Here is a 12239-nt window from a genome sequence, read left to right as displayed (position 1 = left end):
TCTCACCAGTATTTAAAGTAGATGAATAACTTTACTGTGTATACTTGGGGCCAGATTTACTAAACAGGGCAAATTAGCATTAAAGCGCAATCCCATAAAAGTGTAAAGTTCAGCTCGTGATTTACTGAAGACGAGCAAATTAAAGATCACAGACTCAGCCGGATCATTTCCATAATGACCAACACAATCCACCAAGATCAGCGCAAACTAGCGTCTGGTTTAAAGGAGCATTTCACCCTTGAAAACATTTATCTTTATTGAAAGTGGGTCATATATGTAGTCGAAATGTAAAATAAATTTCGAACTTGGTGCCTTCTTGACCGAGGAAAGACAGAAAGTAACTTTAGGGCGCGTTTGTATGAAAGACAACAACTCCCACAATGCACCACATTGCAAAGCTCCGCAAGCCACTCCCACTATTCCAGAACGGCACCTATCAGAGAAATCACTCTTCCGTCTACAAAGCTAGCTAACCACCAGAGCTTGAAATTAATTTCACACAAACTTTAAAGTTAGTTGGCAAACTCATTAGTGAATTACTCCTCGTTTGTATTTCTTTCGAAATGGTGAATTATTGCATTGTACCGGGATGTTCAGTCAGAACATATGCGGTGCGGATCTATGATGGTTCACAACACAAACGTCCGTGTCCTCGTCTGATTCAGAGATTTCGTCCAGGAGAAATTGGCATCGTTGAAATTCTTCGCAGCAGACGGACTCTATCTCTGTGTCCGTATGCGCACAGGCACCACCAGTCCGCCCCAGCTCGAGCCAGTCCGGGCTTCTCGTCCGCGAGAGGGAGGTCTTCTGCCGCCGCCGCCTCCTGTTCCTCCATCAGCCTCAGCTGCTCTTCGCAAAGTAGCCACAAACTTTCGAAACCTTCCGCCATTGTCGTAACTTCACATGTGGCTCCACAGCGCCGGTTAGCATAGCTTCCAAACAAGATGGAGGATATTGCTTTTAGTTTCAGAAAGTGAAGTCCCACCCACTGGTCTGTAATAGGTCTGTAGCGTGAGTGGGTCCCTCCCCCTGGATAAATGAGGAACGAGTGTTTGTAGTCTCAACCACTTTACAAAGATATTTGACTTCCTGCTTAGAATGACGCAAAATTACGATTTTTACATCATTATAAGCAGGAACTGCAACACTGAAATCCTTATTTTTCCCTTCTCAGGGGAAAATGGGGGAATAATGCATTACCATTCAAAAATATGACTGGGTTTCTAACGATACAAAGCTTAATGTAAATGGGTGAAGTGTCCCTTTAAGATGTGCTTTTTTTTGGCCGGTAAATAATGGCGCAAATGACAGTAAAGTGACTAGTGCAAACCTTAGAAAATCCCCTTGAATGGTTTATTTAAATTCTCTCCTCCCATAAATATTGAGTCTGAAATGGAAACTCATTTAAATGCATATGCAAAAATATCAGCCGCAAAAATAACCCTGTCCACGACTTTTCAGCGCTCATTTTCACTGCGTGTCTTTAGTAAATCCTGTAGTTTTTTTAATGCCAAAAGAGGGTTTGCGTTAGTAAATCTGGCCCCAGATCTATTATGATTTGCTTATATTTATTGAACAGTCTAACCCCAAAATGAAAATGCTGGCATCAAGAAGGTATTCGTGAAAAATTTATATTTTGGACCCCAACAGAAATTAGACTTGAATTGTCATTTTTGAGTGAACACTCCCTTTAAAGTCGTCATGAAGCGTAAACTGTAATAGTCTTTTCTTTCCCATAATCTGCAGGGATTACTTCTTTTTGTAGGCCAAAACACAAAACACCATATTAATACACCAGTTATACCCTCTTGTGTTTTTTTATAAAGCTTTTACTTGTCTTAAAAAAGGCAGTTGCTATCAAGTGTCTAAACGGGACTACAGAGGTTGACGTGTTGTGTGGTGTTGTCTTGATGGATAACCTGTGTAAGAATCATAAACTTTTGTTGATCACAGACTTTTTTTTTTTGGCCTATGGAAAAATCACATTTGGTTTTCATCGAGGGAACAGTGGGATGCGAACTTAGGGGTTGGCCTATAAAAATACATCATCACTGCAGAGCTCTATTGTGACGTATATCAGAGTAAAACGCCTTCTGGAAAAGAGAAATGTGGGCGGGGCTTGATTTATCCATGGGGAATTGATTGGATGGTTGTGGTTTGCTATTGGCTGATCTCATGTGAGTGACAGGTTGCCCCGCCCTCATCATCAGAGAAGGGAAGAGATGTTGATGACTTTAGGATAGACTGTAGTTCACACTGGCAGTAACTTATATAGCAACAATTTTTCTTTCACTGTTTTGAATGAGTTGTCTATCTATTTCTATTTTATTTTTATTATGCATGGAAGACTGCCAAAAAGTATAAATGTTTGATTTTTCTTTTTCATAATATGATGAAGTGCTTTCCAAAACATAATGTTAACTTTTTTTTGTTGGTATAAAATGACATGGATGGAAACAGCCAGTCACTCTCGATGTGAACAGGACACTGGTGTTAAAACACATAATCTGCTTCTATCTGTTAAATGTCAATAAAAGCCAAAGAGAACGATCAGTTTTATCAAACTCTTTATATTCATTAACAGTCACAATCTGTCGTAGTAATTAATATTACAAACATGTTGTGTCTCTATTTCATTGTCACAATTGATCATTATTCAGTCTTTTACATGGGTTTTATAAGTGTGTGTTTTTAACATAATAGATTTACATGTTCGAGTCGATGTGGCAAAGCAACAATAACCTGACAAGATGCTCAAGATGAAATAAATGCTCAGTCTGTTGACAACTACACTCATATTTTTCAGTTCATGTCTGTTTATCGGTGTGTGGTCCATATACAGAAAGTGTCTGACATACAGATAATCCTTATTATGCTCATAAAAGTATACAGTAAATGTCAATGCATTCAAAGACGAAGCTGATAAAGCTCACCGGACTTTGATGTCACATTTACTGTATGTGTGTTTGTAGTTGAATTAATACAAAACTTAACGAATTGAGAAAACGTGACAAGTGGGATCACATGACAAACACTTGTTTGGTGGACACGTACGGCTTCATGGCATCCTCAAGGGCTTTCCCGAAGTCTTGAAGCCTGACTTCAGTGCAAGCCGGAGCCGACAGCTTCCCCGCACGGATAAGGACGCAGAGTTCATCCAGCATGTTTCGTAAGGCGTCTTCATCTATCACAAGAGGCCAAACGTGTTAACCAGTATTTTAGATTAAACTCTTTAGATTAAACTCTTTAGATTAAACTCTTTAGATTAAACTCTTTAGATTAAACTCTTTAGATTAAACTCGAAAATGTTTAATATCGTGCAAAAGTTCATTTATTTCAGTAATTCAACTTAAAAGGTGAAACTAATATATTATAGAGACTCATTACATGCAAAGTGAGATATTTCAAGCCTTTATTTGTTATCATTTTGATGATTATGGCTTACAGCTTATGAAAACCCCAAATTCAAAATCTCAGAAAATTTAAATATTACATGAAATCAATAAATAAAAGGATTTTAAATACAGAAATGTCGGTCCTCTGAACAGTATAATCATGCATATGTACTCAGTACTTGGTTTGGGCCCTTTTACATGAATTACTGCCTCAATGCGGCGAAATACATGAACTTTTGCACGATATTTAAATTTTTCTGTATATAGGTCCTCACACAACAACAACTCAAGAAAGACGTTTTCTGGGGGAAACTCACCATGTTTGTTCTCTCTCTTCCATTGGGTAACCCAAAAACCTCTTATCTTCACATCTTTAAAGATCAGTGCACTCTAAAGAAAGAATAATGCTTATAATTGCAATGTACACCGCATCACATTACATGATAATGACATAAAGATATCAAGGTTCATCCAGTGCCGATGAGCGAACGCAGTCACACTCACCACTGGGACAGTGACTGGTTGTCTGGCCATCCCACCGTAGGTCACCATACTCCCTCCACTTCTGAGGAACACACATAACACTGAATACATACAGCTTATCAAGGATCCCGTTATATAGTTAAACATTTATGTCCTATTAAGCTTTTTTACATTCAACTCTCTGTGAGCATGAAAAAGCTCTGCAAAGCTACACAGTCCCTCCAGCGGGAGTTCTTCTCTATATCAGTGTCAGTGTTTCTGAACTCCTGAAACGCCTCCATTGTAGTCTTGAGTTTCTTCCGGGAACAAACACGTCACAATATTCCTCATTTAAATAATTAATGCGCAGAATAAAGGGGCGGGGCCTGGTTGAGTTAATTAGTAGTGTGTTGAAACTGGCGGTTATGGTAAGGTGCGGGACATTTCCCAAACACACTTGAAGCCCTCGACCAATCACAACACACTGATCCAGCCGACCAATCAGAGCACAGTGTGCTTTTCAGAAGGAGGGGCTTTATAGAGACAGAAACTAAACAGAGCGTCACTGACAGACTGGGAAAAGAGGAGAATATGGGGAAATACAGTATAATATCTATTCATTGTTACACTTTTAGAAAGTGTAATGCATTAGCTTTCCTGTAGCTCATCAGTAGAGCATTTGGCGCTTGCAACGCCAAGGTCAGGAGTTCGATTCCCAGGAAAAGCAAGAACTGATAAGAATGTAAATGTGTACCTTGAAATGCAATGTAAGTCGCTTTGGATAAAAGCATCTCCCAAATGCATAAATGTAAATGTAATGCATTAAAACATGACAAACAACCAATTTCAGATATAACAAGGAATCTACAAATATTATAATGCATTTTAACTTTGATTACAATTATTCATGAAAAGATATAATGCATTATAACATACATTATGAATACATTTAGAATGCATTACACATAAAGGCTTCAAGTAAAATATTACTGTATAATCTTATAAATTAGTGATGAAGTTTTCATGTTCCGGTTTTTCAGACAAGTTTTTGCTTCGAATCATGTTTGTAATGTAATGCTTCCGAATAGTGGAGCTCAACCTTTTTGACTCCAACACAATATTCAAGTATCCACCATTATTTTGGTGAATATATTTCCTCTAGTGTTTCTGCTGTAATTAAGACAAAGCTGCTTGCATTAATGTTTTTTAACAGTTACCGGAGTGTTTCTATATTAAATTAATTAATCCTGATTAATTCTTTTTTATTATTATTATTCGTTAAGTTTCGAGAACTGTATGCTCCTCAACTAAAACAAAAGATTTCATCTTGATTTCCACACTGTCTTAGTTAAGTCCTGCATCCATTTAATTGCCGCTATTATTGCAGCCATAGTGAGTTGTTCATTATCTATTGCTACTGTTCCTTCATCATTATAAGTTGGCTTCTTTCACTCCAATTCTTAAAAATTCTAGTGGGGATCCTAATAATCTAAATAATTATCGGCATATTTCCAATCTTCCGTTAATTTAAAAAAAACTTAAGAGAACAATAGCAACTCAACTTAAAGTGCAAGTAAAGACCTCTGTGAGCAATTTCAATCATTAGTCATTCAGTATTTCTGGAAAGATTGGCTTGTATTGGAGTAGCTGACAATGTGTTTCTTTAGCTTTCATCCTATTTGAGTGTCCAGGTTAAGATCGATCAGAGTCTGTCACAGTTACTCACGGTGTACCACAGGGGTCAGTGTTGGGTCCGCTTTTATTCATTATTTGTATTCTACCCCTTGCTCACATTTGTAAAGTTAAATACCAACAAAACTGAAGCCGTTCTTGTTGGGTCAAGGTCTGTTTTATCTAAACCTCAATCCTTCACTCTGCTTATTGATATCAGTCCGGTTAATATTACCACCCAAGTGAAAAGTCCTGGTGTCATATTTGATGGTTGGTCTTATTTTATTTTTTTATATGGTCCCATATTAATAATATTTCACATACTGCATTTTTTTCATTTACGTAACATTGCTAGACTCATGCTTTGATTACATCATGGATTGATTATTGTAATTCTCTTTTATTTGGTTTTCCTGAACAACAACTCCGTTGATTACAGTTCATTCAGAACTCCGCTGGCTTCTTGTTCGTTATCGTATCCATTACAAAATGTTGCTGCTCACCTACAGAGCTCTTCATAACTTGGCTCTTCTTTATTTCTCCTCTTCAATTGTATATGTATTGATAGTTTCAAATTTCAAGTTCGTTTGGTGGTAGTAGGGATTTAGCTTTGCAGCACCAAAATTATTTAACTCTTTACCATTGCACATTATAATGTAATGTAATATGATATAATATAATATAATATAATATAATATAATATAATATAATATAATATAATATAATATAATATAATCCTGTGGCCCCCTTGGAAGTTTGCTGAGGCCCTCTAGTTTTGCATGCTTTAGAATATATCTTTTTTTAATCTTTATGGAGAAAATGAATGAGAAAAACACCTCTGCAACAAAGGCAGCTGTAGAGTAGGTGGATACTTAAAGATTTTGCTGATCATTTCTGTGTATAGATGACTTACTGTAAAAGACGTAACAGCTCTGTGGCGCTCTTTCCTCCAACTCCATTCAGTGCCAGCTTCGGTCGAGGACACGACTGTTAAAAACAAGCGCTGAACATGATCAAGATACAGAGTCTCTTTCAAGCTACTGAATGTTTTTGCACATGACTTCTATAACACAGAATTCACACACGGACGAAGCAAACACGGCTGTAGCACTAGAAGGCTCCTACTGACCTTGAGAAGCTCCTTGGTCTCTGGCCGTCTCAGTTTGTCCTCTGTAATGACGTGTGTGGCTCCCAGCGCGGTCAGTCTGTCCGAGAGATGCTGCACGTCAGGCCTAGAGCGGTGAACAGGCTGCTTTACACAATCACAAAATCATCCCAGCATCTTTTGTCTTCAGGAGCTGTTAAAGCACACTGATTTCAAGTCAGCATAAAAACATCTTATTTTACTTCCATACATTTCCAAGTGAAAGAGGATATTTAAAAAAAACTGTTTTATATTCCAGCAAATGTCTGCATTGAAGAGAAATTATGAAAAAATATGAGATTAGTTTAATCACTTTAAATGCTTTGTCTGTATTGAGTACTTTGCAAAACTTAATTGTAAGAAACTTATTAATAGTTTTGACATCCATGATATGACACTAAATTACACTGATAACAAAGAAACACGCATATTAATAAGAAACACTATCTATTAATTAGCGGACGTGAATGGTGATCATGGCTGATTTTGAGGAAATTTCAGATGATTTTTACTTGGTCAATATCCAGAGCAAGTAGCCATTTCTTCATTCGGTCAGTGTTTTTAGTTTAATTCTATGAAACATCATGGTATTACCTGCATGGTCTCCCCTGTTTATTGTCACAGCTCTTTACAATACAGCGAAAACCCATGATTGTAAACTACGCTTTTACTATTTATAAATTGCTGACTCCGTTACCCAAACTCTGAACGAACTCTCTGCTCCTCACCACGGCGCGTCTCAGGTGCTGCGGTTATCCCTCCGCCCAAGTAGCAGTGCTTCGCCTTCAGAGAATATAGTTCCCAGTATTTATACGGTTAAAATATATGTGTGTCTCGTGTGACTTTGTTTTTTTGTACACTCTGTGACTATACAAATCACAACATGTAAATAGGAAAATGTTTGCGTTATTTTGTCACTTATTTGGATTAGTATGCTAGCTGCAACCATTTACATCCAGTCTTTGTGCTAAGCTAGGCTAGCGGTGGGTGCGTCAAACAGACTTATAGCACGCACGGAGATGAAAAAGGTATGTATGGACTTATCTAACTCTGGGGGATAAGGTGAATAGGCTAAAGTCCCAAAAAGTCGGAGTGTTCCTTTAATGCAATGTACTTTTTAATGGTCTATCAATGGGCTTTATGCACAGCTGCACTACTTCCTGAACTTTAGCCAGCTTCTTTGTTTCCTGTCTGCCATTATTGGACAAACTGATTAATCCAGGTGTGTCTGATTATTGTTGTTGGTCAGGCACACCTGGATTAATCAGTTTGTCCAATAATGGCAGACAGGAAACAAAGGAGCTGGCTAAAGTTCAGGAAGTAGTGCAGCTGTGCATAAAGCCCATTAATAGATAATTATTATAACTGTGGTTACAATTATTCAAGAGACCATACAATGCATTACAAGGCATAATTAATGCATTAAAATACTTTTATAATGCATTATACATAAGTAAAGAGTTGTCTTATTTTTTATTTGAATAAAATGTAAATCAGTAGTATGATCTTAAAGACATGGCTCTATTTGAATGTGTTATTTTTATAGTGTGAGGATGATATAGCGTTTTGAATAGTTTTTTTAATGGTTAGTTGAAACAAACAGTCCAAATTATTTCTCTAATCTAATCAAGCAGAACTAAATATCTTTAAAATCATTACAGAAAACCATGATTTTCTTTTATGCCAAAAATCATTAGGATATTAAGTAAAGATCATGTTCTATGAAGATATTTTGTAAATTTACTACCGTAAATATATAAAACATGTATTTTTTGTGAGTAAAGTCGGGAAAATAAATGTAAAACTTGAAAAGTGATTTTCTCAATGTTTTGATTTTTTTGCATCCTCAGATTCCAGATTTTCAATAGTTGTATCTCAGCCAAATATTGTCCTATCTTAACAAACCATACATCAATGGAAAGCTTATTTATTCAGCTGTCAGATGATGTATAAATCTCAATTTCAAAAAAATTGACCCTGATAAAATTACAATGAGAAAAATTCTGCACCGATGGATCATCCACTATAAAACCAGGCAAAAGTGCATTAAGAAAGTAAACCGCATCAATGATGAGTTGAGGTTCATGGTTACCTGTCTCTGATGACATTGATGGTTTGAATACCCTTAGCAGCGGCAATCTGAATAACAGCCTGTCCAACACCACTGTTAGCTGCGTTCTGGATCACCGTGTCTCCTAAAATATACAGTTAGACTTCGGTGCATGATGAACAGTTGAGCACTGCCAACTTGAGGTACATGAAGAATGAAAGAACCTGCTTTGAGCTCCTCGAAGTCTGTGAGCATCCTGAAAGCTGTACAGGGGTTGACTCCCAGAGTGGCGGCAGACAGTACAGGAATGTCTCTCGGTAAACTCACTAGATCCCCAGCCTTCAAAACAGCAGCAGTTCTCCATGTACCTGTGCGGATCAACGCAGGGCTGTTACATCCTGAGATCTGCTGATGAGAACACCAGCCTTGTGAAAGCACATGACGTGTTCACCTATGCCAGCATCTCGTGGGATCACCCAGTCGCCGAGCTTGAGTGTTTTCACCTGCTCTCCGACCTCCATCACCTGACCCACGCCCTCATTACCCCCCACTGCTGGAAGCTCAGGCAGGAGGGCATACGTACCTGTTCAAACACACTGCTAAAAGATTAACACTCAAATCAAAAGTAGATTAACTTTTTCAAAGGAAATCTCACTCAAAAAGAAAGAAACAGGCCATTTTCCCAATCAATTTTCACTATGCAATGCAAAAACAAATTACTTTTTCTACAATTATTTAAACGTAGGGCTACACGACATCGAAATGTGGCAAATGTACATATGCATTTCTGAATGATTTTAATAGGCTATTTCAAAATCTTGTGAAAAATTAAAGTTTTACGTCAACGCATTTAGCAGGGCATAAACTGGGCACGCGACTGTTACTTACGTGCGACTTGCTTGACATTAAAAATAGTTATTAAGCGCAATAAGCTGTGGAATTATGCGCGCACAGAAAGCCGCCTCTAAGACCGCATATATTCCAGAGTTCAGTTCTCTTTCATTGCTTATTGCACTCGAATGGTCAGATACACACATAGTTATGTCAAAATATCGGATGTGTGTCAATATGATCTGTGCATTAGGTCTTAAAGTGACAGCAGCCTAATATATGGGTTAGGGTTAAGGTTTGCAAAATGCTGTATCTGTTTGTTTAATTATGGCACATAATTCACTCCATAATAATACAGTAAACCTGCTGCTGTCTGTCAAACAACAAGAGCACATCACTCACTGCTCCTGACTGAATCACTTTTGTAGCTTTAATATGAATCAGTGTGAATTTAATGCATGCAGTGTTTTAGTTTTACATTAGATTATTCAGTTTCTGAATTGTTTCTTACTTGAATGCTATTGTTAAACAGATCAAATGTAGGCCTACCTAAAAAAATAAAGCACTGTCTATTTCATTTGCCCTATGTTTGTGATTTGTCTCTTTATTCTTATTCTTGATAAAGAAAAAATCTAAATAGCAAAAATAACTAATCGTCCACCCCTAGTTTCAGGTGTTTTTGTTTATCTGGCTGGATGTTGTTGATGTGAAGTTTTTAGGTTAATATATCTACATTTTACTATATATTATCTATATATTAAGTTGAGAGTTGTTGGTATTTAAATAATTATTGTATTTATGAAAAAGTATATATAATTTTAATTGATTTTACATACTTGTATCGCATATCGCATTATTTTACAAGGTATCGCATATCTAAATTTTTCTTCAATATCATGCTGCCCTATTTATTAAACAAACATTACGGTAGTGTTCGTCGCTTAAATTAACTTAAAAAACACACACATTAATTTCGTCCAAAATCGCACAAAAACAAATGAGTGGAATTATAAAAAAGTATAAAAACCATAAGTAAAATATTAAGGCAAATTACGGAAAATTGAATTTTAAGGAACATGTTGTGAAAATAATATTACAATGCAAAAAGATCAAAACAGCCTTCGTTTTCCTCATGCAAAATAAATGTAACTTTTTTTTTTTCTTTAGATTTTGATTTGCTTAAACATCCTGATTCTGTCAATGACTTGTATTTGTCAACAGGAGTCAATGCATAAGTAATGCATTATTTGTATAATTCAATCAAATGCTTTGCTCTTGCCTTGAAGCATATTTAAATCCGAGGGGTTGATGGGAGCCGCCAGCATCTTCACCAGGACACACTCAGGGCCCACATGGGGCAGCTCCAATGACTCCAACCTGTCAATCATTCAGGAAACGCAGTTACCTTTATAAAACTGTCAAAGTGTTATTATCTATAGTGACACGCTTACTGAACAACTTGTGAGGGCTCCCCGTGTTTTCTGTACAGAAGTGCAGTGCTGTCTTGAACTGCAGACACAGAGAAGTTGTTTTTAGTGAGGAAAGCTCCATATCTGATCGGCTCATTGCTTGAAACAGGACCCGGAGCCCGGTAAACGTGATGCCCCCGGATTAAAAAAGATGCGACGCGTGACAGTTTCATTTTAAAGTTGTGATATGGCCAAAATCAAGATGTCATCGTCTTGCGGCGTTTAAATAAGCACAGGAGAGCATAAGTCCGTGTTTACTATCATGTAAGTGGCCATGTTGTTACCGTAAAGCCTGTAGTAAATGCGCCGTTCAATGAACGCTCCAGGAATCCTACTATCCTGAATGCACAGGCTATGAATATTAATTAGCAATGGTCACGAGATCGCACACGGCCTGGACTGTCCAATCATAACCCAAGCCTGTGTTTTAGTATCCTAAACTTCGTTCATTGGCCATCCTAGCCAGCGCCCATTTACCAAATGCATATGGCAAGCCGGTTTAGCATTAACCCGTTTAATCCCACCGGTCACAATTGTGACCGCATATTTTTTCTTATTTCTGGAAGCTCTAAAAGTGTTGTTATTGGCTTTGGGCAAGAAATTCAACTTTTAAAAGAAAAAATAGATTGTTTTGATTAAAATTTATAAATGTCATGTGACTGGTGTGAAAGGTCACATGACTAGATCAGTTTATTTCCTGCTTGCACATCTAGAAGAAGATGTCTTCCTCACACTACTACAAAAAGTAGTATATAAAACACCTTAATTAACAGATAGAACTATCAAATTTTGTACATATATTCTTTAAAGGGTCTACTACTGATATATTTTGAGAATTATACTCCTGCATATATATTTTGCTCGTAAGACATGTAAATTTGTTAACGGTCACAATTGTGACCGGTAGTATAACACAGTGTTTCAGTTGAAAACACAGGTTTTTGCTGTTAATCCTAGTTATCAATTGTTTATTATTACACATTTTAAAACTATCAGATGTGTTGGACCTTCTATACGTACGTGACCCCCCCAAGTGCTGTGTGCAGCAAACAGACGCAATTAAAAGTGATTGATAGTGATGGATCAGATAGGGAGTACGAGGGTGAAACGGCCTATTTGCCAGGTAGATTATTGAATGGCGATGCAGAGGTAAAACATCTGGAGGATGAGGCAGATGTTCATGAGAACCAATTGGTGTGCGCCACACATCACCACAA

General features: G+C 37.2%; 1 protein-coding gene across 4 annotated transcripts; it reads right to left on the bottom strand.

Annotated features, from left to right (window-relative positions):
- Positions 1-24: 24 nt before the first annotated feature.
- Positions 25-11376, bottom strand: mecr (mitochondrial trans-2-enoyl-CoA reductase). Of its 4 annotated transcripts, none has more exons than XM_079624713.1 (11): positions 11307-11361; positions 11005-11062; positions 10833-10930; positions 9174-9318; positions 8947-9090; positions 8765-8867; positions 6658-6760; positions 6442-6515; positions 3900-3960; positions 3713-3785; positions 29-3184 (listed from the first exon to the last, which is right to left on the bottom strand). In XM_079624713.1, the coding sequence occupies exons 4-11, from the start codon at positions 9241-9243 to the stop codon at positions 3021-3023; spliced, it is 792 nt and encodes a 263-aa protein (XP_079480839.1). In that variant the 5' UTR covers positions 9244-9318; positions 10833-10930; positions 11005-11062; positions 11307-11361; the 3' UTR covers positions 29-3020. The 4 variants fall into 4 exon arrangements, with proteins under 4 accessions (XP_079480837.1, XP_079480836.1, XP_079480839.1 ...); XM_079624712.1 differs by having other exon boundaries at positions 30-3184; positions 9174-9305; positions 11307-11355; XM_079624711.1 differs by having other exon boundaries at positions 25-3184; positions 3900-3957; positions 9174-9305; positions 11005-11376.
- Between the last annotated feature and the right edge of the window lie 863 nt (positions 11377-12239).

The sequence above is a fragment of the Phoxinus phoxinus genome (genome assembly GCF_949152265.1).
Source record: "Phoxinus phoxinus genome assembly, chromosome: 10".
Classification (NCBI taxonomy): domain Eukaryota; kingdom Metazoa; phylum Chordata; class Actinopteri; order Cypriniformes; family Leuciscidae; genus Phoxinus; species Phoxinus phoxinus.
Note: the sequence above shows the minus strand (reverse complement) of the source record. Positions and strands in the feature narration are given on the sequence as shown.